The following is a 27,586-nucleotide window of genomic DNA, read 5'->3' on the forward strand; positions in this document are numbered from 1 at the left end:
GTGAATCTAACCTTGATAGCGATCCCCATCCTTTCCACGCCCCCTTCCGCGCACCTTCGAGTTTTCCTCCAACCACCATCCAGCACTGGATCCCCTCATGAATAAACATGACTCCTTAATAGCACATCGTACCTTTTCAGTAAGCGGTGGGGTTCAGTCGGGGATGTTGACAGGTGGTCCGTAAACCCCAACTTATATTCGTGGAAAAGGGACTTTCTGCGTCTTCCTTGGTCTTACGGAGACCATGGCTCGCGCCAGGATATACCAGGAGTCATTATTGGTGATTTTTCTTCAAATTGTCCTAATTTGCTCGGCTCAGGTATGTGATACGTGGGTTTTTTGTTGTCATCCATAGGCTACAGTCCTTAGTGGTCATCATCATACTATTTAGCTTGATCTTGAATAGGATTATAAATTATTTTTGTGTTACTGATGATTTTCTAAGGAGAATGGGGATGAATGGTCTGCAATTTATTTGTAAAAAAAAACAACAAATAGACCAAGTTGGCCTCAAATGAATATTATTAATCTGTGGCCAAAGAATATTTTCTTTGTACACTCTTATGATAGAGATGACACTGCTATACACAAGTGATGTAGAGATGAGACTGCTATACTGTCCATTGGCATGAGTGGACATATGGGACCAATAGACTGAAGCCTAGTAATACTGTTCTCCACACATGTAATTACTTACACAGCCGTTATTACCTCTCTGTGGTGGGACTCTGTGCTAGTTTTCATTTCATGACCTTTCCTCTCACACCCAGGCTGATTACATACAATGGGTCTCTTTGTGTGAAGTCTCCCTCCGCACTGTGATCGACTGAGATTTGGGGATGAATTTCAACAGAATGGCTGAACATGTTTTTTTTTGTTGTTGGTCTGTTTATCCACAGAGGGGCCAGGTCGGTCCCAGAGGTCCCCCAGGCCCCCCTGGAGTATCTGGAGTGCCTGGAGTCGATGGCATAGATGTAAGTCACTTTTGTATCAACCCTCCCTAATTTTATGTTGATTAATCCATGCGTCAGATATTAGCATCTACATTGAGTTGTTTTGTGTGTAGACTATATGCTGTAAGAGGCAATCCTATTTTTGTTGATTCAATTAACTGTCAGTTCAATTCACTGTTACCAGATCTAACCATTTGCAATCGTCATTAAAAACAAATCTTTCAGGGAGACAGAGGACCAGGGCCGGGTGTTGACGGCGGTCCAGTGAGTTGAATATGATTTCCCTTGTCACACATAGTATTCTATCATAGAATGGTTGAAATTGTTTGTATGGAATAAAAAAAAAAATCTGTGTTTTAATCTCAGGGTCCTGACGGGGACCACGGCAACGATGGGTCTCCAGGAGAACCAGGACTCGCGGGCGCAGATGTGAGTCATACGAAGAACTAAGTCAAGTTTGTTTATGTTCTATAATGTCAAAGCTTTTGGTGTGACACACCACACAGAGGTGTCGGTGGTACCACTGAAGCATCTGACACCTGGGGACTGGCATTGTGGTGCAGCCACTGTGTTGATATTAGCCTCTGAGCAAAAAGTGTCTAAGAAAAAAAATAGAAACTCTTGAATCTTGAATCAATCTAGGTATTTAGAGGAGAGAGGAGTGCACCTCACATAGCTTCCTGACAGGAACAGAGGTCTTTTTGTTCATATCGGGGGGTGCAGGAGACTCAGATGCCCCCTGATGTCTGACAGGAAAGGGCTGTGTACTGCTGGGAAAGGCGGAGCAAAAAGAACCCAGTGTGTGCTGCTGTCCAATCGGGTGATGGCACCGAACAGTGAGATGCCTATAAAATCAGCTGGCAGCCACTTGGTTTCAAGCAACGTGGTGGCGTCCAGAGTATGTTCATTGGGTTGAGAAATGTACTATATTCGGGTTGTATTTACTCACTCTGCTGTTTCAAAGACATTCTCTAATGGGGAAGTAGCTAACTACTAGAAAGTGGTTTATATAGTTGATGGACAAGGGGAGGGGCTACAAGGTATGAGATAAAGGCCCCGCCCTCTTATAACGTTGTCTCAGGAGTACTCAGGCATCAAATGTTGATTGATAGATTAGATCCAAATGTGTTAAAACCATGATTTACAACTCTTAGGCCTGGACATCAACGAACGGAAAAGAATCACATTTCAAACAGTTTTGATTTGCAAGAGTTTTGGTCTGCTGTATTTTTGTCTATGATTTATGGTTCACAGAATTCTATCTGAAATCAATGCAGAGGAGAATTTAAATTTCATTTGTTTAAATGTGTTAATCTGGTTTGATGTCATAAGTGAATGAAGGGGGTAGAGAAACTACTTCTATCTACTGCCACACAGAGTCACTGTGATTTGATTAGTGAGTTCAGAGAAGTAATACGTAGTGTAAGGTGCCATGTGAATGAATGAATGAATGAATGAATCAACGAACGAACGAACGAACGAATGAATGAATGAATGAATGAATGAATGAATGAATCAACGAATGAATGAATGAATGAATGAATGAATGAATGAATGAATGAATGAATGAATGAATGAATGAATGAATGGATGGATGGATGGATGGATGGATGGATGGATGGATAGATGGTTGAATGAATGTGAATTCCAAGGAAGTAGATTTTCTTGTGAATCAACATGGGTGATGTATTCTGTTTCCTTTATAGGGAGAAATAGGACCAGTTGGGGACCCTGGCCCAGATGGACCTCCTGGGCCAAAAGTAAGTTGAAATTAGAATATTTACCATTTCAGTAGGGATAATGTTTCTAAGTAGACAAATGTTCAATGATCAACTATATTGTGTTGTTGTTTTTCAGGGTGACACTGGTGAAGCTGGACCCGAGGGAGAGATTGTGAGTAAATATTATCCAGGTTTTCGAATAAGAAAAAGTATGTATGTACAGTTGGCATAGACATAAATACAATATCTCCTTGATCACATTTACATTCACACTCTGCTGTGATTTCTGTGGGAATACTGAGATTAATCAGAGTAAGACAATCCTTTCATTAATACATTTGACATAATTAGTAAGTTGGCATGGAAATAAGTACTATATATAACAGGAATATTTCAGCATATGACCCAACTTCCACAGTATTCAAATCTAAATATGAGATGATGAAGTATTGATGAAGTATTTTTATTGCCATACAGTATATAATGTCCTGTCTTCATAAGGTGTAGTCATCATAATGGTGCTCACTCTTGAAGGCCCTGGCTGGAACCCTTTAAGTTAATTCAGAGAGCAGATCATAATTCTATCTGTTGATTGACTCTTGACTTACTCAGATTCAAGTTAAGTCAGGCATGTGATGTGATCTTGGAGAAGGGACGCATCATGGTGTAACCAGTTTATGTTATAAACCAAATAAGGATTGGACATGCCCCCTCCAATACCTTGGACCTCCCACCAATAATGAAATGATGAATACTTTCATCTGAGGCCAGAACTGCTCACTCCCTTTAAGGGACCCAAACTCACCCCTACAGTATATAGAGGTGTATACTATATACAGACCCTACAGTATATAGAGGTGTATACTATATACAGACCCTACAGTATATAGAGGTGTATACTATATATAGACCCTACAGTATATAGAGGTGTATACTATATACAGACCCTACAGTATATAGAGGTGTATACTATATACAGACCCTACAGTATATAGAGGTGTATACTATATATAGACCCTACAGTATATAGAGGTGTATACTATATACAGACCCTACAGTATATGGAGGTGTATACTATATACAGACCCTACAGTATATAGAGGTGTATACTATATACAGACCCTACAGTATATAGAGGTGTATACTATATACAGACCCTACAGTATATAGAGGTGTATACTATATATAGACCCTACAGTATATAGAGGTGTATATACAGACCCTCAGTATATAGAGGTGTATATACAGACCCTGCAGTATATAGAGGTGTATATACAGACCCTCAGTATATAGAGGTGTATATACAGACCCTGCAGTATATAGAGGTGTATATACAGACCCTCAGTATATGAGGTGAGCACAAGCCGCTACGCACTAGAACCATCTAAAGCCATGTACTGTAGACACAATTAATTCTGGGGCAAGGAGCTTCTATCTCATCTGATGAAGCCAACTTCCATTCCAGACTGAATCGTGAATAGCCATAATGAAACTGGATAAATGCCCACATGTCATACAATGATTTTTAGCTCAAGAAATTGGTCACAATACACAAATGATGTCTCGATTTGTTGTCAGATGCTCAGAACAGCCAATATGAGCATTAACGGAGCCAATATAAGCATGACTGTCGGCATACTTGTCAATAACCACATGAGCAGAGTTCCAGACATCACCACAGTCCCAAAGATCAGAACAATTCAGGAATTTATGGGAATGAATGATTATTAATGGGATTAAACTGGCAATTTATGGGAACAAATTCTGTTTTTGAGTTTATTCCTGTTAATTCCTATAAATTCCTGTTAATTCTCATGGGAAGTTTGTGAATATTCCCTGAATTTTGCAACCCTAGCCCTCCCTCCTCCTGAATCCTGCCTGATAGAAACGTTCAGATCTACCATGTTGGTGATTACGCAGGGATTCTATGGGCTTCAGAGATCACTGGAGTTTTAGAATAGAGTGGTGAGGTGATCAGGTCATCATTTTGTAGACTTAAGGTAGCAATGTGGGGTGTAGTCCAAAATCATGGGAAAAATGAGTGGAATTTGTGGAGAAAAAAAATCCTGAAAATAAGGTCTGTGTTTAACAGAGACTCTCAGAACAGAGTATGCTTTATACATAATTTAAGATCAGTTTTGTGAATTTTGAAGCCCTTAGTTGGTTCTGAGTTCAATTGTATATGCTAACCATGATTGAAAATAGGGATTTTGGATTACACCCCACAACAAATGCTAACTAACAGCCTACACAGTGACATCAGACCTCACCACTCTATGGAAGTGAATGTCAGACGTGGCCTAGTTTCATCCTCCATGATCATAACACCTTCATGGGTGAACACTACTACAGTACCATGGATGTGACCCTCCCCCGTGAGGAATCTTAGTTTGGGGTTCAACACCCTTCATAATGATCTGATGTGTCCTTTATTTATCTCTCTACTGTACCTTTGTCTCCCAAAGGGTGTAGGACCTGACGGACCTGACGTGAGTACTGATAATGTAGCATATTTTATCTGTATGTATACATTTGAACTGTATGTAAACATTTTCTATATACATTTGGAACTGTAGGATTGTGGTATAAATGTATTTTTTTGTACTTTATCTGTTACTGTAAATTGAATTGAATGCAATTATGTAACGTGTTGTTTGATGGCCACCAGGAACCAGGGTGGAATTAAGTCCTGGACTTTATCGTGTCTGTCCTGGTCAAAGTCAAATATGTTGCTCTTATATCAACGTATTCTGCACTTTTTGACAAATAAATCTAATCTAATCAAATAGCACACCTCACTCTCAGTCTTATGACTGTGACCTCAGATGGACTCAAGTACAAAACAGATCCTACAGTATTAGGGGCGGCTGTAGCTCAGTTGGTAGAGCCAGTTGGTAGAGCGGGTCGTTCAATGATCGAAGGGTCGGCGGTTCGAATCCCAGCTCTGACTGTCCACATGTCAAAGTGTCCTTGAGCAAGACACTGAACCCCAAATTGCTCCCAATGAGCAGGTTAGCACCTTGCATGGCAGCTACTGTGAATGGGTGAATGAGAGGCCATTGTAAAGCGCTTTGAGTGCTGCTAAGGTGGAAAAGCGCTATATAAGTGCAGTCCATTTACCATTTTCCTACCATGTCATGATCTGTTTGTGTTGCTTTAATAGGGAGAACCTGGTATAGATGGGCTGGCAGGAGAACTTGGCAAAGTTGGACCACAGGTGAACCCTCAATATCCACCATGTTGAAATCTGCCATCCTTACACAAGGCTGTTGGGTGTTCTCATAAACACACCAATCGATTAAGTACACTGTAATACTTTCACAATCAAATTACAGTATGCCATGATAAATTATATTTTAATAATACTATGATCTCTTGCAGGGACCGGTTGGCAAACAAGGAGCAGTGGGACTTCCTGGTCCAGCCGGGCCCAGGGTAAACATTACATCACAACACTTCATTATGTTTTAATTCCCATTTCCCCACTGTGGTCGTTGCCAACAAAGTCAAGTGAAATAATAACTCATAGAGCTATATATGATCAATTACACCAGTAATCTAGGCAGGATGGGTGGATATGGGGACCTGTGGCTCAGGAGGTCGAAGGGATCGTCCAATGATCACAGGGTCGGCGATTCAAATCCCGGCTCTTCCTGTCCACATGTCAAAGTGCCCTTGGGCAAAGACACTGACCATTCACCCCAAATTGCTCCCAATGAGCAGGCTAGCACCTTGCATGGCAGCTACCACCATACATGTGTGAATGTGTGTATAATTGGGTGAATGAGAGGCCATTGTTAAGCGCTTTGGATAAAAGTGATATATAAGTGCAGTCCATATACCATTATACCATGATGTTCTTCCTCCTAATGAATGCTTATCTAAGTTTCTCTCCATTACTCCCTGAACTAAACTAACTCTTCTTTTAGGGTCCTCCTGGTGTGTATGATGGGGAGGACCTGGTAAGTTTGGTTCAAGACTAATACTGTTTTGCGCCTGTGACTGGCAGGAATATACTGAATTATGGACTGTTGGCAATCATATAATAATTGCAATAGTATCTATTGTACAGTAGTACATATAATGCCTGTGCCTCTCAACTACAGTACTATGAATCACGGTACAAAGTTCATTACATCACAACTGTATATCATGTAGGAATGTGGATGAATAATTGGGTGAGTGAGTGAGTGATATTTTTTTTCCTTATGCATTATTAGGCTTTGTTGTAATTGTCAGTAGAGTCCCCTTGTGGTAGGGCTCTTAAATGACCTCAAATAGGCTATCCTTTTGTTTCCCAGTGTCCCAACGCTTGCCCCAGTGGCCTGGCTGGATATACTGGCCTCCCAGGCATGAAAGTGAGTAAATACAGGGTTTGTGACAAAGCTCAACGCAATTAGCATATTTATGGTTTTAACATTTTACGGTGTCCCTTTAGGGCCATAAAGGTGCTAAAGGCGAATCTGGCGAGCCTGGAAAGCAAGGACACAAGGTGACATCTTTTTTCTTTCTTTTTGAGATATTATATTAGATATATATTATTAAATATTGATCAACAAGGGTTTGTCTTTTACACTATGAAGATGATGACTGATAGTGACCCTTCTTATTTTCTCACAGGGAGAGGAGGGGGAGCAGGGAGCCCTAGGAGATCTTGGAGCTCAGGGGTTGCCAGTAAAATATTTACTGTTTCTCTCACAAACCTCAATTCATAACAAATATAAATGTAACATTACATTAAGATAAAGTACAATATTTTGATTCTGTTGCTCCTTTTCCTTCTTCTGTCTCTCTGACTTCCTTTTTTTCCATTTCTCTCTTTCTCCTCCTCCCTCTCTCTCCTTCTCTCTCTCTCTCCTCTCTCTTCTTCTTTCTCACCTCTCTCTCTCTTTCTATCCCCTCTCTCTCTCTCTCTCTCTCTCTCTCTCTCTCTCTCTCTCTCTGCTGGGTGATTTCAGGGTCCAGGCGGTCCCAGAGGGATCACAGGAATGACAGGTTCTAAAGGGGACAGGGTAAGGGTCACAGGTCACAGGTCACACACGCTACTCTGCATCATAGAGCGAACTCTCAAAACAGAGTAGTATACAGTAAGCTACATACATGTACATCTTCTGTAGGCCTGTAGAATACGGGTAGGTCTGTTTTGGCGGTGACTTCATCTTGTTCTATTGCATAATTTAAAGGTGTAGTGTGTAGAATTTTGTGGTAGAATTTTGCAGACGTGGCAGAAATTGAAATTGAATATAATATTAATGTTTTCATAAGAGCGTATAATCCCATGAAAATACTTTTTTGCTACCTTAGAATGTGCCCTTTATATCTACATAGGGAGTGGAGGCTGCCATTTCATTGCACCATGTAACTGTTCAGTTGGTTGCAATCTGCAACCTCACCACTAGATGCTGCCAAAAATCACACACTGCACCTTTAAAGATGTAAACATGTATATCCTCCTGTCCATACTAGAGCATGTTTGGTTGATTATGTGAAAAGATCATGACTTGTCTTATATCGGATATCTATCAGGGACCTCGTGGAAAGCCTGGCGATCTGGGTCCTCAGGGAATACAGGGCGCCCCAGTAAGTCATAGATTGTCATTATTAACAGTTTTGACAGCTGTTTGACCTTCATGTTTTAAGGATGACCACCTGTCTGGTTTTGAAATTGGGTTGTCCATTTTACAGGGTGATGTGGGCCAGAGAGGAGTGGTGGGCGAGACCGGGCCAAAAGGAGCTCAAGTAGGTACCATCATCATCTCATCTCAATTCTCCTTTTTCCTCAACATTCAGAATCTGCAAGTGAGGTTAGAAAACACTAACCTGATGCACCAGACGGTTGGTTTCACACAACCATCTGGGAAAGCTCAGTTGGAAACAGTTTGGAAAAGGGCAGGCACTTTCAAAAGTACTTGGCAGGTGATTGGATTAATCATCTGTCTATCACTGTCTATCTAACTTCAACCGCTCCTAACTGTCGTCACCCCTAAACCCACCCAGCAACATTGATTGGCCGGGTCCAAACGGATCTCTATGGAGCTTTTCCAGACTGATGCAGAGTGAAACAGAATATGAGCTTGCGAGATCAGGATGGTCTCACAAGGCAAACAAAACACTACATGCACCACATGCACCACATGCACCACATGCATCACTACACAGCAGCACACAGTATAATGCAGCCTCGCAGGCATTCATATTGTAGACCAAAGAGCACAACTAATATCCTAGACTAGTGAATACCTGGAATGTATTGGTTGCCCTCAAACAAACACAATCTAATGTCTTGTGTCTGATTCATTGTCCACCATCCCAGCAATGAATCATCTGAGTTGGCGCTCAAATGGTAGTTTTGTAAAATAATTTTTCAACAAATAGATCTGTTTTCCACGTTGATCACTGCTAGTAGCTAGCTAGCGGGCTAGCTAACGTGGATAACGTGATTATGATTGACAGATGAATGGCTTTGATTAGATAAAGTATTTCAAAGTTAAAATCTAAAATGTAAGCCATTTCATAGCTGGCATACCCTATGTCCATGTGACAAGCATCTTGATAAATCACAGGTTGTTTGACATTTTGACCGATCTTGAGTATTTCAGATTTTAGTGCGTAGGCTAATTTGATTAGTTGATTCTTGTTTTGGTTTTACTTCCGTAAGCCATATGTCCAATGTTGTCATAGTCGACGTAACTGTTTATTTTCACAAGGCCTAGGGGTCGACAGAGCACTACCAAAACACAAAGGAGAATGAAGCAATATATGGCAGAACATCACGCAGTTAAGTCGAAAGCAGTCTGAAATGAAGGCACAACATTTTTATTGGGAATTGTTTTTTGGATATGCCACTGCCTTCCATTATATTATGATATACATGTGCTTGAAAGAATCTTGACAGCAGAGGTCCCCAGTTGATATGCGCATTTGGTCTCTGCATTTGCAGCTGAACTGACTGATATGTCATCAGGGTTGAGATGCAACAAGAGTGGTGGTATAGAATCACATCTTCTAGTGTCTATTATGATCTAAGATGAAAAACTCATCCTAGATCAGCACTTCTATGATTCAGATAAAGAATGATCTGGTTTTAGAAAGTAACCCAAAATGAATTAGTAATCTGATTACTTTTCGTAGAGAGTAATTAGTAAAGTAATCTAATTACAATTTAAAGAAAGTTATCAGTTTACTTGCCCAGCACTGTTCGGGATACAGGCAGCAAAGACAAGCGGAATTGTCATGTTCTCCCTGTGTTTGCAAGGGTTTCCTCCCAAAAGAGCCCAATATGAAAAACATGCAGAGTAACAGATGCTCTTCAGTCCAGTCTCTGACCAAGACTTGGACTGAACACTTGGACTTTGTCCCCGGGCACATGAACCATGAACTAGATAGAGGGTGTTATTAACTGATATGATGAACTAGATAGAGGGTGTTATTAACTGATATGATGAACTAGATAGAGGGTGTTATTAACTGATATGATGAACTAGATAGAGGGTGTTATTAACTGATATGATGAACTAGATAGAGGGTGTTATTAACTGATATGTTGAACTAGATAGCGGACATTTCTATATCTGTGGGTGTTATTAACTGATATGTTGAACTGAAAGTGGACATTTCTATATCTGTGGGTGTTATTAACTGATATGTTGAACTACTGTAGATAGCGGGCATTTCTATATCTGTGGGTGTTATTAACTGATATGTTGAACTAGATAGTAGGTTATTAACTGATGTGTTCAACTAGATAGAGGGTGTTATTAACTGATATGTTGAACTAGACTTCGGGTGTTATTAACTGATATTTTGAATTAGAGGGTGTTTCTATTTATGTGGGTGTTATTAACTGATATGATTAACTAGATAGCGGGTTTTATTAACTGATATATTGAACTATATAGTGGGTGTTTCTATATCTGTGGGTGTTATTAACTGATATGATGAACTAGATAGCGGGTGTTATTAACTGATATATTGAACTATATAGCGGGTGTTTCTATATCTGTGGGTGTTATTAACTGATATGATGAACTAGATAGCGGGTGTTATTAACTGATATATTGAACTAGATAGCGGGCGTTTCTGTGTTATTAACTGATATATTGAACTAGATAGCGGGCGTTTCTTTGTTATTAAATGATATATTGAACTAGATAGCGGGCGTTTCTGTGTTATTAACTGATATGTTGAACTAGATAGCGGGCATTTCTGTGTTATTAACTGATATGTTGAACTAAATAGCGGGTGTTACTATTTCTGTGGTTGTCATTAACTAATATATTGAACTAGATAGTGGGTGTTATTAACTGATATGTTTCTATTTCTGTGGGTGTTATTAACTGATATGTTTCTATTTCTGTGGGTGTTATTAACTCATATGTCTCTATTTTTGTGGGTGTTATTAACTCATATGTTTCTATTTCTGTGGGTGTTATTAACTCATATGTTTCTATTTCTGTGGGTGTTATTAACTCATATGTTTCCATTTCTGTTGCTGTTATTAACTCATATGTCTCTATCTGTGTGGGTGTTATTTACTGGTATGTTTCCATTCCTGTGGGTGTTATTAACTCATGTCTCTATCGTTGTGGGTGTTATTAACTGGTATTTTTCCATTCCTGTGGGTGTTATTAACTGCTGTTAATAACTGCTGTTTTTCAGGGGCTTCGAGGACCAGCAGGAATTAGGGGCGTGCCAGGCCCTAAAGGAGAGCCTGTAAGTACTGTAACTCCATCAAAACTGATTTACTGCTGAAATGATCCCAGCATTACTGTGATACATACTACATACTGTAAATGCATATGGTACATAGAGGGGGACATTTATCAGTGTGAATCAACCAGATGTGCAGATAGAAAATGATTCCAAAACTATATTGTAATAGTACATGTAGCAGGTGCATCATATGCAATGCATTTTCCACTGTTTATATAAAATGTGCATACATTAACTCTACATAATAGACTTGCAGACATTGCAAAAACATCACCATACATAACATCCTGGTGTACATGTAGCAGTAGATTTATTTCTGTACTTTGTACTTTGCCCAAGATACTTAAGATTGCACACAGTAAATATAATCTGTCATCCTTTATCTATTCTTGTTCCGACTATGTCGTTACCATAACTGTCAAGTCACATTAAAGGTGCAGTATGCTGTTTGGCGCAGAAGCACTTTAAATAAATAAATAAATAAATAAATAATAATAAAGAAAAAAAAAAATATATATATATATATAATATACATATACATATTCTCATTACATCCCGACAGCAATCAATAAATAAAGTGCTCTGACACTAAAATGAAATAAATCCAGAAACTGTGGAAATCACAGGAATATAATAAGTGTGTCTAAACATTTTGAGTTGCCAACTTGTTATTGGATGGCCTACAGTACCTGCCTGTCAACCTACCTACCGTACAGTACCTGCCTAGCGAGTGTCATTTGTTTTCTCCCAATTTGGAGGAGTGGCTTTGGAGGGACATATGATGAGAGAGGCGGGATTTTGTTGGTTGCATTTTACAATTTTTCTTAGGTCTAACAGGAAATCACAAACCCCGTACTGCACCTTTAAAGAAGTTCTATGATAGTAAGAGTTCTTCATGTTTCTCTCATGGACAGGGTCTTCCGGGTCCAGATGGCCGTGAGGGAATCCCTGGATTGCCAGGATCTAAGGTACAACTCTAATCAAAGTAAATGTGGGTCTATCTGCATAGTCAATGAATAGGTTACAATAGGTTGACCTGTTGGTTGTTGTGGCTATCATTACCAGGGCATCCCTGGAAAAGATGGTGCCCCAGGTGACGCTGGCCTCCAAGGACTTCCGGTATGTACTGTATGATCTCTGATTCATCACATTCATTCTTGGTTTGCTTTGTTTATAGTATTGCTTTTGCTGGTATTGCTTTGTTTGTATGATGTGATTTTGTTGATTTAGGGTTTGCCAGGTGCTTATGGTCCTAAAGGAGCCAGTGGCGAGAAGGTAGAATAATATTCATTATCTTTTCTATCAATATGAAATCTGTGATTTTGATTCCATCAGTGAGTATGATTTTTTGTTTCTTTTTGTTTCCAGGGCAATTCTGGCGACCCAGGTGTTGCAGGACTAATGGGGTCTCCAGGGAAATCAGTAAGTTAACCATCACATTAGACCATCACATTAGATTACAACAAGTAAAACATGTAAGTGCAAATGCAATTACGTATATTAATTACTATTTTTGTTTCCAGGGAGAGCGTGGTGAGCAGGGAGAAGTAGGACCTGTTGGACCAAGAGGTGGGCCAGTGAGTATGTTTTTTTTAAATGTGTATTAATCAGCTACTTTAGGATCAAGATTGGTGTGGCAGGCTAAATTACTACTAACTTTATCATCATGCACTAGCTAACTATTGGCTGCGTTGCAAGCTTACAGGAGCTTTAGCATCTCAATGCATTTGTTTGGAAAGGTTACAGATCATACTTATTATTTGTTATTTGTACCTTTTCGTTACTTTTGCAGAACTGACTCTCTGTCCTTCTTTCTGTGTCGTCAGGGAGAGAGAGGAGCGAGAGGCCCTGATGGGCCAATGGGAAGCCCAGGACCCAGGGTAAGTCCTCAGGCCAGACGAGTTATGACTCACACACACTATGACCCCAAATACAGTAGATCTACCATACCTAGTAGCCATCATACAGGCAAAGGCCCCCAGGGTTGCAAAATTCTGTGAATATTCACAAACTTTCAATGGAAATGAATGGGAATTAAGAGGAATAAACTGGAAAACAGAATTTATTACTGCTTATTCCCATAAATTTCCAGTTTATTCCTGTTAATTCCCATCAATTCCCATAGATTCCCGTTTGGAATTTTGGGAGGTTTGTGAATATTCACTGAATTTTGCAACCTTACTCCTTTATAGATAATATAAACTAAATACAAGAAACAGTGTGGTCAATCATTATTATGTGTGAAAATCCTGAATTTACTGTACCACAAGATTTTCACTAGTGTGCTGTGTACTGTAGATGGTAGGCATTGTGTTGCCAGAACTTGGATTTCAAAGTGACTAGACTCACAAGTCAGTCTAAGAGCTTCACTCAACTAGAGACTGAGGACATTCATCCAGATGTTGTCACTTAAAGCAATACATCGCAACATTTGGACCTTTACAAACATGTCTGGTGCTAATTCTCCAATTAGATTTACTAAAAGTAAGCTGAATCATCCAAACAGTCTACTCAGAAAGATAATACATTGACATTTATTACCTTTTGAAACTCGCGCCCCCGGGACGCAAGCCTTCAGTCGAAGTGCGCATGCACAACGTTGTGCTTAAACAACACAGTAGTAGTTAACTATTCCGGCGTCTATGGATATCATGCATGGATGTATTAATAGAACATGCAATGATATAATGGCGGAGGTGAGAAAACCGAAGCGAAACATCACGGAGGAAGCCAGAAAAAGAAAAAGACAATCTGATCTTGTTACGACAGTACGACAGTGCACTTACTCGCAGAGCCTGTGGGGGCGCAGTTCCGAGAAAACCGGAGAAAACACTATGTATTGCTTTAAAGTGTGTGAAACGACCCTATTCGTGCAACTGTTAGCGCATCCGCCTCACAAGCGAGAGTTCGTGGGTTCGATTCCCGCCCTGGGCAAGACCTTAACGTGGGTTACACAAGCACACACACCGCTTCAGAACCCAGTGTGTTGGTTCAAGATCACACTCTGCTTTATTGTCTGGAATCTTTTGGAGTTTCTTTCTGCTTGATGAAGGGTGGAAGCATGTGACGGCGCTGGATTAGAAAACTAAACCTGCTGTATTCCCACCAGACTGTTTATAGGATTACAAAAAGGATTACGCTAATACTCGCTCTTACATGGGAAAAGAAGATGACAAGGAGGAAGAAAAAAGGGGACAACATAGGGTGCACACTGTCCATGACAGGGACGCCTTCCAAAAATGTACTTACACAGTCTTCCAAAAGAAATAATAGCAACATTTGCTCAGACAAACCTTTCGCTCTGTAGTCAGACTACCTCACAAAACTAATCAGTTATCACTATTAGTAATAGTTATCACTATTACTCTAATTACTCTACTGCTTTAATTACACTATTACTCTAATTACACTACTGCTTTAATTTCACTATTACTCTAATTACACTACTGCTTTAATTACACTATTACTCTAATTACACTACTGCTTTAATTACACTATTACTCTAATTACACTACTACTTTAATTACACTACTACTTTAATTACAATAGTACTCTAATTACACTGCTGCTCTAATTACACCATTACTCTAATTACACTACTGCTGTAATTACACTGCTGCTCTAATTACACTATTACTCTAATTACACTACTGCTCTAATTACATTACTACTCTAATTACACCACTGCTGTAATTACACTATTGCGCTAATTGCACTATTAATGCTCCAAACTGCTCAAAAGCAGATAGCTAGTTCTGTAGGCTGAGAGGAATCCAATTATGTCCATCTCATGACATTTGGTTGATTTAACTCACCGCTAGATCCATGGGAAGACAGCCAATTTCATGCAACAGCTGTACATGATTGACATGATGACAGCTAGTTCCAACTGCGCATTGTGATTGGCCAAGATACATTTGGAGCCGTGCCAATAACCACGATATGCCAAGGGTCAAATCACCGGTAAAGGTATCACTCAGTAAATGAGTTAAGTTGCCTATAGCAACAGTAAACAATGGAGAACTATTTGTGATTGCGGATGGCTGAAAGTAACTCAGTTTAAGCCAAATTTAACACTACAAACCCATCTTTTTACACCCAGGTCTCCTGCGTTGCAAACCCCATTTTAACCAGCTACGCCACTGAAAAGCTAGCTATTCTTGCTAGTGACGCTGCCGGACGTTGAAGTATTTAAACCAATTCAACTGGGTTAGAGCAGCATCCTGTTATGGGGACGCTTCTCTGTAGCAGGGACTTCAAAACTAACGTGATAGTGAGTACAAAAATGAATGAAGTACAGAGAACCCTGCTGCAGTCTGCAAGAGACCTAAATCATACAGCCCTACAATGGAGTGGCTTACAAACAAAAAAGTCACTATCCTGAAAAGTCCCAATCAAAGCCCAGACCGCAATCCAATTGAGAATCTGTGGCAAGACTTAAAGCTGATCGCCGATGGCAATTTTTCAAAGAATGGGCGACAGTGCTGCGTCCAGATGTGCAAAGCTGATTGAGACTTACCCGTGCTATAATTGCTGCAAAAGATGCTTCTGCCAAGTAAATCTGGGGGTTGAATACTTATGGAATCACTTGTTTTCTTTATTTTATTTGTAGTTATTTTAGGAAAATGTTTTTTGTTTTTCAATTTGACAGTACTATTATTATATTACAAGTATTATACCGTACTTGTGTTTACTTGTGACAATTTTTTTTATTAAAAACATTTTCATTCCATGTTCCATTCCATTCCAACACAATAAAATGTGAAAAAGTCCAAAGGGGATGTATATCCGACTTTTTATAGGCACTCGTGGTGTCCTCATATGTTCTTATGTTTTCATGTGTTTTATGTTTGAAGATTTGTTTTTATCTTGGACAGGTATCCCTTGTAAATGAGATTTAGCTCTCAATAAGACCCTCATTGTGAAATAAAGGGGAAAATGACATCACTTGGCACTACTGTACCTACAGTATGGACGAACCATCAGAAGTACAGCTGAACTAAGTTGAATGCCCAGAGCCTTAGTGTGTGTTCACTTCTTGAGTTGTGTGTTACTCTGTATGAAGTGTGTCAACTCCATATAAAGCTCCAGACTCCTGTAATACTTTAATCCACTGGTGAGGAGGGGAGGAGGGGGCATGAATGGACTCTTGTTCTGCTGGTCCATGGGCCCAGGGGTGTAGCTTCAGTAAGAGAGGGGTGGGGGGGTTCAGAGCAGGAAAGGAGACTGAGGGTCCCTGAAAGAGCCCCTCTGTTTCCCAGGAATGCCAAAAAACGGCCTGCCCAGGGTCTGTGCCACAACCAGTACCCAAACCTCTGAGAGAGGGTGTCCCCCAATACCAAGTTTTTTTCCCGTTGCTTTTTTCTATGAATGTGGTCAGCTGAAGGTGGGGGGGAGGTAGCTGAGCTTTGCACAGACAAAATAGTTGTTTTTTTTATGTATTTCTTTTTTTTAAAGCTTGGGCTGTGTGCGTGCGTGTGTGTGTGTGTGTGTGTGTGTGTGCGTGCGTGAGTGTGTGTGTGGGTGTATGTGTGTGTGTATGTGCGTGTGTGTGTATGCGTGTGTGTGTGTCTGTTACAGGGAGGTGTAGGGGATCTCGGTCTTCCTGGACTGCCGGGCCCTGCTGGACTGACTGGACTAAAGGGAGACAGGGTAAGGTAGAAGAACATGGTATAACATCTGTGTCAGGAGTGCAGTTGTCATGATCTAGATCTCAATAGGAGAGCAAAGTCTTTTTTAGAGCCATTGATTCCATTTGAGGCCTAGAGGCCTAATGCTATAGCATGATGACTTTTACTTTATATGCTGAACTTACTGTATCTGGTATATAAACTTGGAAGTTAATTGTTTTTCTTTTACCCAGGGTGCAGTTGGTCTTGACGGTCCTAAAGGAGAACAAGTAAGTCATTGCAAACTGACTGTGTTTATATATACACACCAAATCCAGCTTGATCACGATAGTCACGTCCTGTGCAATGATCAGAAAATTAAATGACATGAATTTCTTCATTCTTTAATTTGAATAGGAGGTATTAGGTAAATCCGCTTGTATGGGGTATGGCCTGGCCTATTTCAGATGGATGTGTGTAAGTGATTTTATGAACAAATCAAAATAAATATGACATTGTGTTCTTTTTTAGGGGGCACCTGGTGATGAGGGCACTGCAGGGGAGGTTGGAGACCTGGTGAGTGCCCGCCCCCCCCCCCCCCCCCCCACACACACACACACACGCACAGAAGCACACACACACACACACACACACACACACACACACACAGAAGCACACACACACACACACACACACACACACACACACGCACAGAAGCACACACACACACACACACACACACACACACACACAGAAGCACACACACACACACACACACACACACACACACAGAAACACACAGTACTGTAGTTCAGCTGGAACTGTCTGTGTAATCAGCTGACTAACACAAATGCCATGAGCACACAAAATAACATGGACCTGTGACAAACTTGTTGTTGTTGTTGTTGTTTGGGTGTGTTTGTTGATGAATAACCTTGGGGTATTCATTGTTTTTCCTTTATAGGGTGATGAAGGAGAGTCAGGAGAGAAAGGATCGGTAAGTCGGTACCACATCATTGATATGTACTGTAGCACCTCAGGCAAAATACATAGTGTAGGCTACTGTAGGCTCATTACCTTATTCCATTTCTACGCTTAAAAGGATAGTTTGGAATTTTTGACATAGGGCCTCATTTACAACTTATCAATTTCGTTGGGGCGTTCATGTCTTGCTAATGCTAGTGCAATGCAATGGTACAGGCTAGCACATACCTGTCAACATTGGGTTGTGAAAAATAGGGAGATTTTCTTGGGCATCGGCGTACTGGCCCACCATCGTTGACGGTAGTCCATTCGCGAATACCAACCTGTATATAACCTTACACCACAGATTAATATACCGACCCATATATAACCTTACACCACAGATTAATATACCGACCCGTATATAACCTTACACCACATATTAATAGAATGAATACAAGTGAAAGTGAAATGACTTGTTTGTATTTTATAAAATCTCAAATTTCCAAAGAATGGAGAAGTTTCCATTTTAAGGAGGAGTCAAGGACAACAACGTGCGTGTTCGGTTCAACTCCAAATGGTTTTCAGGCAGGTGACGTGTGACGCTAGAGCGCGTATTCCCGCCTCTAGGTTGCCAGATTCACAAAAAATATACTGTACCCCCATATTTTTACTTTTTCTTCGTTCTTCACTCTGAAATCTGGAGATTAGCGTGAGAAATTACAATTCGGGAGTACAGCCGGAGAAAGGGTTAAAAATCTGGAGACTCCCGCTGAAATCGGGAGTGTTGACAGGTATGCTAGCATCCACTACCAAACTCGCTTAAAAACTCCACAGTGGACCCAAAGCAACAGAGTCTTGGGAGTTAATTTAAGTCTTTATACCATAATTTATACCAACATAATGGCTACATTGTAAATGAGGCCTTACAGTATGTCCAAAATTTCAAACTATCCCTTTAAGATTCCAAAGTGAGCATGTCCTATACTGCTTCTTTTAGTTTAGCCTGACCTTTGACCTTCTCTATGAGTATCTGAGTGACATTTTCCTATGATGCTCTCTTGTTTTTTTCTCCAGACAGGCCCACCAGGAGAGACGGGAAACAGAGGGCCGGAGGGCGGCCGAGGCCAGCAGGGGGTAGAAGGCAAGCCTGGTCAGCCCGGCCCGCGTGGCATGCAGGGAGATCGGGGGGCGCCAGGCCTGCGAGGGAGCCAGGGCCCAGCGGTAGGCACACACAACTAGACCTGGACCAGGCCGAAAACACACAACTAGACCTGGACCAGACAGAAAACACACAACTAGACCTGGACCAGACAGAAAACACACAACTAGACCTGGACCAGACAGAAAACACACAACTAGACCTGGACCAGACAGAAAACTCACAACTAGACCTGGACCAGACAGAAAACACACAACTAGACCTGGACCAGACAGAAAACACACAACTAGACCTGGACCAGACAGAAAACACACAACTAGACCTGGACCAGACAGAAAACACACAACTAGACCTGGACCAGGCCGAAAACACACAACTAGACCTGGACCAGACAGAAAACACACAACTAGACCTGGACCAGACAGAAAACACACAACTAGACCTGGACCAGACAGAAAACACACACACAACTAGACCTGGACCAGACAGAAAACACACAACTAGACCTGGACGAGACAGAAAACACACACACAACTAGACCTGGACCAGACAGAAAACACACACACAACTAGACCTGGACCAGATAGAAAACACACACACAACTAGACCTGGACCAGACAGAAAACACACAACTAGACCTGGACCAGACAGAAAACACACAACTAGACCTGGACCAGACAGAAAACACACACACAACTAGACCTGGACCAGACAGAAAACACACACACAACTAGACCTGGACCAGACAGAAAACACACAACTAGACCTGGACCAGACAGAAAACACACAACTAGACCTGGACCAGACAGAAAACACACACAACTAGACCTGGACCAGACAGAAAACACACAACTAGACCTGGACCAGACAGAAAACACACAACTAGACCTGGACCAGACAGAAAACTCACAACTAGACCTGGACCAGGCCGAAAACACACAACTAGACCTGGACCAGACAGAAAACACACAACTAGACCTGGACCAGACAGAAAACACACACACAACTAGACCTGGACCAGACAGAAAACACACAACTAGACCTGGACCAGACAGAAAACACACACACAACTAGACCTGGACCAGACAGAAAACACACAACTAGACCTGGACCAGACAGAAAACACACACACAACTAGACCTGGACCAGACAGAAAACACACAACTAGACCTGGACCAGACAGAAAACACACACACAACTAGACCTGGACCAGACAGAAAACACACAACTAGTCCTGGACCAGACAGAAAACACACAACCAGACCTGGACCAGACAGAAAACACACAACTATACCTGGACCAGACAGAAAACACACAACTAGACCTGGACCAGACAGAAAACTCACAACTAGACCTGGACCAGACAGAAAACACACACACAACTAGACCAGGACCAGACAGAAAACACACAACTAGACCTGGACCAGACAGAAAACACACAACTAGACCTGGACCAGACAGAAAACACACAACTAGACCTGGACCAGACAGAAAACACACAACTAGACCTGGACCAGACAGAAAACACACAACTAGACCTGGACCAGACAGAAAACACACAACCAGACCTGGACCAGACAGAAAACACACAACTAGACCTGGACCAGACAGAAAACACACAACTAGACCTGGACCAGACAGAAAACACACAACCAGACCTGGACCAGACAGAAAACACACAACTAGACCTGGACCAGGCCAAAAACACACAACTAGACCTGGACCAGACAGAAAACACACACACAACTAGACCTGGACCAGACAGAAAACACACAACTAGACCTGGACCAGACAGAAAACACACAACTAGACCTGGACCAGACAGAAAACACACACAACTAGACCTGGACCAGACAGAAAACACACACACAACTAGACCTGGACCAGACAGAAAACACACACACAACTAGACCTGGACCAGACAGAAAACACACAACCAGACCTGGACCAGACAGAAAACACACACACAACTAGACCTGGACCAGACAGAAAACACACAACTAGACCTGGACCAGACAGAAAACACACAACTAGACCTGGACCAGGCCGAAAACACACAACTAGACCTGGACCAGATAGAAAACACACAACTAGACCTGGACCAGACAGAAAACACACAACTAGACCTGGACCAGACAGAAAACACACACACAACTAGACCAGGACCAGACAGAAAACTCACAACTAGACCTGGACCAGACAGAAAACACACAACCAGACCTGGACCAGACAGAAAACACACAACTAGACCTGGACCAGACAGAAAACACACAACTAGACCTGGACCAGACAGAAAACACACAACTAAACCAGGACCAGACAGAAAACACACAACCAGACCTGGACCAGACAGAAAACACACAACTAGACCTGGACCAGACAGAAAACACACACAACTAGACCTGGACCAGACAGAAAACACACAACTAGACCTGGACCAGACAGAAAACACACAACTAAACCTGGACCAGATAGAAAACACACATACAACTTGGTTGGGCCAGACAGAAAACACAAAATGGAGTGGGTTGTCGCACACTCGAAGCTTTGATGCAAAAATATATTTATCTGACACTAAAACCAACATTTCTGCAGCTATGCTGCCTTCATCAGGGTTAATCTGTGGATCTGTGGACCTGTGGACCCCAGATTAACCCTGATGAAGGCAGCATAGCTGCATAGCATGCAAAAATGCTTTGAATCAGAGCTTCGAGTGTGCATTGACCCACTATTTTCACATGTATTTTTGTTGGCCGGCACCTCATCACCACAGGTGTGTGTTGTACTTACTTTTACCCAGACTTAAAGTCACCTGTTTCTCAAGTAGTCACACTTTTTTATACTCTATTTTTGTTGTTGATAATATTTAACTTCATAATTACAGTTTTATTACTAAGTCATTAAGTACAGAACCATTATCTGTACTGTAAAATGCTTATAGCTCTTCCTCTCCGTCTGACGGGCAGATTGTTGTTCTTCCACCTCTCAGAGATCTTGTATTTGACAACAGCTGGTGGTCAGTTCTGAATAGGGTCCAATCTAATCTACATGAGTACCATCCTCAAATGAAATATCCACTGAAACTGGATAGAAGTAGAGATGTTAAAACAACAAGCTAAAACAGCTTGTTTGGAACATAATGATCTGTCCTGAGTCAAGCACATCCTAGAATTTGTTTTGCAGTAATCTCTCATAATCACCATGTTTGTTTACAGTAATCTCTCATAACCACCATGTTTATCTGCAGGGTAAAGCACCAACCGATACACACATCAAACAAGTCTGCATGAGAGTGATGCAAGGTAAATTGTTGTTCACCCGTTGTTTTTACAAATATGATCTAAAATGGGTATGGACTAGAAGAACGTATCAGTGGACCTATCGTAGTTGTTCTGCATGTTCTATCGGTCGGTTGGTCTATATCTATCTATCTATCTATCTATCTATCTATCTATCTATCTATCTATCTATCTATCTATCTATCTATCTATCTATCTATCTATCTATCTATCTATCTAAAATGGACAACAGGGCTCTCTCTGAAGACCCTGAGTCTGTAACCTTCCTGGGGGCTTAGTTACAGGGGGCCAAAGTCCCCCATTGACAATGAATGGGGGGAATTTTTCACTCCTGAACCCAAGTCCAAATGAATGGAGGTGAATGGACGGCCGCATTCAGGTGGCTCTGTGGCGCGAGCAGGACATGTTTGGTATTGCTGCGTATGTCAAGCGCATTCTGCAGGTCCAAACCCAGTGTCTCTGTGACCTTCCCTCGTGGAGATGGCTGTTTCAATCTCATGCCCGGAGTGCCCTCTGGTGGCCAGGTGGTGAAGTGCATGTGAATACACCAATTTCTTTCAGGATTATTTGTGTGAGAGGCATCAATGTTAATCTGATGCATCAGATGGATAACCATCTGGGAACTCTCCGTTAGAAACTGTTTGAAAAAGGGCAGGCACTTTCAAAACTACTTGGTAGGTGATTGGATGAACCATCGGAAAAAATTCTGAAAAGGTCTATCACGCACTAATTTTAACTGCCCCTCACTGTCATGAACCCGCCCACCGCACCTGTTTGTATTTTAAATTCCTCAGAACCAACGCTGATTGGCGAGATCGTTTTCTGATCGGGCTCAAAATTTCCTCTATCTAGAATAACCAGACTGATTTGCAAGTAACGTGTGCTCGCAACATCAGGATGGTCTCAGAGGGCTACATGAATGTGTGAAATCTGGAAAATTCCCAGTCCAAATGTTTTGCATATCTCAATGGGTGTGCCGCAGGGTTCAATTTTGGGTCCTGTTCTTTTCACGGTTTACATTAATGATATTGTCTCATCCCTAGTAGATTCTCAAACCCATCTTTACGCTGATTATAGTATTATATTGTATTGCTGACTGTACAACTTGCCACAGAGAGATTGCAGATTGCTTTTAATGCTCTACAGGTAGCCCTTATTGATCTTAAATCGGTTTTCAATGGAATAAAACAACATTTATGCTGTTTACTAGAGCCAGAAGTATTGATTTTAAAAGGCTGTGTATAGTTACTGTTAATGGTTCTTGCATTGAGAGAGTCATCATGGTGTGGCAGCAACTCTAAAACCTCCTGATTTGGTCTATCACTCTGCCCTAAGATTTATCATGGGTGATAGTTAAAATACTCACTATTGTCTTTAGTATGATAGGGTTGGTTGTTCTCATCTTGAAGTGAGATGTAATAGACATTGGTATTTGTTCATTTCCAAGGCTATTGTTGGGAAGCTGCCTCCTTACATGACAGTGATGCTGGATTGGAACTTTGGTCCTTATCATACTTGATCAAACGACTGCCTTGTTCTTAAAGGGATAATTCAGAATTCTGGACATAGAGCCTCATTTACGACTTACCCATAATGTTGTTGATTGATGGAGAGCATTTACATAGCATTCAAAGAAAACTCACTTAAACACTCCACAGTGCATCCAAATCAAATCAAATATGAGGACAGTCTGTTGGGGGCTCATTTGAGTTTTTATACCATCATTTTTGAAGTCCAACTATCATTGAACCCATTTGTTTTTGCAGACCTATATGGCTCTCTCTGTAAATAGGGAGATGGAGCGATACGTAATTAGCTGGCATTATTGTCTTCACAACAACAAGGAACAGAAGATTGGACTATTCTCTTACTATCAACACAACAAGTTGCAATGGCCACGTTCGAAAGGGATATGTCTGACTTTGATGAGTTCAGTTTATCTGGCGACCCTTGCTTGTTTGGAGTGAGTTTTCTTTGAATGCGTGCAATTTCAGTTAAATTGTGCTAGCATTAGCATGGCGCTAATGCCAGAATGAGAGACTGCATGGCATCAGCTGAAAATGTTCTCCATCAATCAACAACATTATGGGTAAGTCGGAAATGAGGCTCTATGTCCAAAATTCTGAACTATCCCTTTAAAGACCCTTGTGTATGTTTGGCCATTTCGTTTGCTAATAATCTCCGAAACACCTTAGGGATTGATTCTCTCCCATCTTAAGGTCAGTTTGAGGCCGTGTTTTAAATTTTTATGATTGCATTTTATCCTGACTGGTTACCTCCACCCCAGCGACAGCTGGGCGAGAGGTAATGTTTTCGGTGGCGCATGTTTATTTATTGGTTGGTTTATTTATTTATTTATCGGTTTATTTGTTAGCAGGATTACATAAAAACTACCAGACCGATAGTCGGTGGAAGGGTGTAACATAGGCTAACTTGGAACCCATTCAATTTTGGAGTGGATCCAAATCACAGATTTGGGACTTCATTGTCAATGGGGGGAATTGAAGCGGCCATATCTCAACATGGGAAAGTCACAGAGACACGGGGTTTGGACTGACATAAAGCTCTCGACCTATCGAATGCAGCAATATGTCCTGCTCACACGCACATGTGTGCACAGAGCCACAGAATGCATTCATGGGCGGAGGTCTGTGCTCTTGGAGCAACATTTCTAGTTTGTTTATTTATTTATTTATTTATTTATCCGAATTTTAAATAAAGATTTGAATGAAAATAATGTTAGTCATTGTCACATCGAACTTGTGGAATATTTGATGTTTGATGTCAATGTTTCATGTTTTTGAGTGGCACCCATCTGTACATAAAATGTGAAGTTCAAACATGGTTTCAGATCTTATATAAGGGTAGTTAGATTCTCAATTAAAGAGTATCCTCTTCCAAACAAAGTGTTTCTCTCTTAAAACATAATTTGCTACGGATAAGTGGTTGGTATTTGCTGATAGATAATGACAAAGTCTACTAAAAGTCTACTACTCCTTTCAAAGACTAATCCACAGCTTTGAAGGGAGTAGCAGAAGAATGGAAGGATGGGTAAGTTGCCTTAGTCTCTCAATGCTGCTTTCTGTCTCGACCCATTAACCTCCTTTGTCCTTCCCTCTCTGTGCCACAGAGCAGCTGGCCCAGCTAGCAGCCAGCCTGAGCAGGCCTGAGTCCGGCATCTCTGGGATGCAGGGCCCACCCGGCCCCCCTGGTCCCCCGGGGCCGGCCGGAGAGAACGGCTTCCCAGGACACTCTGGAGCCAGAGGACTGCCGGGTCTCAAAGGACCACCAGGACTCCTGGGTCGGAAAGGATCCAGAGGTGAGATTATTTGTGCTTTGTTTATCAACCGTTGGGCCTGGATTCGATTTTTCGAGTGCCTGGAGGTTTGGGGTGGAGTTGTGTAAGAGCATTAAGAAGGGAAGTGTCACTACATCTCTGATTAGGACTTTCATGTAAATCGATGGCAACCTAAATCCAGCCATGTTGTTTTTCGTTGTCAGGTGATACAGGCGACACAGGAGAGAGAGGACCAACAGCAAGAGGACCTAAAGGCATGCCTGGAGCACCTGGCCTGCCAGGTAAATTAATACCCAGGACCTCAATGGTCCCAAATCTACAATATTTGTCTGTCAGGCTAAATTCATTTTTGATTACTTGTCCCACAACTCTCTAATGGAGATTCAAGATATTCCATGAATGTGGTTCAAGGTCACTAGGCCAGTAACCTGGCCAAAGCAAGTCTTAAAAAAAAAAGGTTTTATCCCATTTAGACAGAGATCTCTTTTGCAAGGGGGCTCTGCATACAAAACACACAATACAAAATATGTAAATATGTACATATATAAATATAATAAATACAAATAAAATGCATGAAATACATATAAATTCAAAATACAGAATGAACAAAGTTGCTAAACACTTAATGCAATTAACTGGTCAGTCCTTTGAATTGCCCTAATCCCACTAGGGTGTTGAACTTGGTGTGTTCACCCATCTTAGTTACTGAAGCTGTATATACTGTATGGGCCTGGGAGGCAGTCATTTGCATGTGAGAATCAATGAACATGGGCACAAATGGGAACAAAATCAAGCTTACATATAGTAGTTTAACACTGGACCCTAGGAAGGCAAGGCAAGGCAAGTCAAACTTTATTTATAAAGCACATTTAAAATGACAGCAGTCACCCAAGTGCTGTACAGAGGTGGGCGCTGAGGAAAAACAAGGCATTTCAACAGACAATACAAGCATGAAACAGACTCGGCTTGTGCTCAGACTGAGTGAAACACCCGGGAGAACAAGTGGGTTTTTAGGGAGTATTTAAAAATATCAAGATTCTGGGAGGATCTGATATGAAGGGGCAGGCTATCCCAGAGCCTAGGGGCGGCCGCCGCAAAAGCCCTGTCACCTCTAGACTTTAGTCTGGTTTTAAGCACCTCCAGCAGCAGTTGGTTGGCAGACCTTAAGGCTCTAGCTGGGGTGTTGCGATGCAGGAGCTCGGAGAGTTACAGAGGGGCCAGCCCGTTTAGAGCTTTGAAAACCATTAGAAGAAGTTTAAAGTCAATACGAAGGCGGACTGGGAGACAGTGGAGTGAAGCCAGGAGTGGCGTGATGTGGTCACGCTTTTTTTTTTCTTGCCTGTGAGAAGGCGAGCGGCAGCATTCTGGACAAGCTGTAGGCGGCTGAGGGAAGACTGGTCCATGCCAACATACAGGGCGTTACAGTAGTGGAGTCTAGTAGTGATGAAGGCATGGATCACCCTCTCTAGGTCTGTAGCAGAGAAGTAGGGCTTGGTCTTAGCTAGGAGACGCAGTTGATAAAAGCTTGTTTTAACTACAGCACAGCATTCCCAGGCGCTCGCTGTGCACCACACGGTCTGTCCATCAGCCAGATGGAAGATCATCCGTCCTCCAGAGGTTTAACCCAAGGGTCTGACGTCTTCCCTTGCCGCTTCCTCCGCAGGTGACCCCGGCAGGGCTGCCTACGGTACGGACGGCCGTGACGGGGAGAGGGGGCCGCGCGGCGTCCCTGGCATCGCCGGCGCCCCGGGGCCCCCGGGTCCATCCGGGCTGAACGGCTACTGCGAGTCGTCACAGTGCGTCCTGCCCATGGTGGCGTCGCCGGTGTCCGCAAAAGAGTCCGGGATGAAGGGGCCTAACGAGATGTGA

General features: G+C 41.8%; 1 protein-coding gene across 1 annotated transcript; it reads left to right on the forward strand.

Annotated features, from left to right (window-relative positions):
• Positions 1-244: 244 nt before the first annotated feature.
• col9a1a (collagen, type IX, alpha 1a) lies at positions 245-27,586 on the forward strand (the record flags this gene model as incomplete). The annotated part of the gene is made up of 30 exons (XM_084441380.1): positions 245-319; positions 900-974; positions 1,179-1,217; positions 1,320-1,382; positions 5,140-5,163; positions 5,838-5,891; positions 6,056-6,109; positions 6,604-6,636; positions 6,976-7,032; positions 7,113-7,166; positions 7,295-7,348; positions 7,633-7,686; positions 8,201-8,254; positions 8,360-8,413; positions 11,333-11,386; positions 12,301-12,354; positions 12,452-12,505; positions 12,617-12,661; positions 12,755-12,808; positions 12,910-12,963; positions 13,213-13,266; positions 16,967-17,038; positions 17,250-17,285; positions 17,527-17,571; positions 17,960-17,992; positions 19,036-19,182; positions 22,368-22,422; positions 25,550-25,738; positions 25,921-25,998; positions 27,381-27,586. 30 exons carry the CDS (start codon positions 245-247, stop codon positions 27,584-27,586), a joined length of 1,974 nt encoding a protein of 657 aa, XP_084297506.1.

The sequence above is a fragment of the Borostomias antarcticus genome (genome assembly GCF_949987555.1).
Source record: "Borostomias antarcticus genome assembly, chromosome: 7".
Lineage (NCBI taxonomy): Eukaryota > Metazoa > Chordata > Actinopteri > Stomiiformes > Stomiidae > Borostomias > Borostomias antarcticus.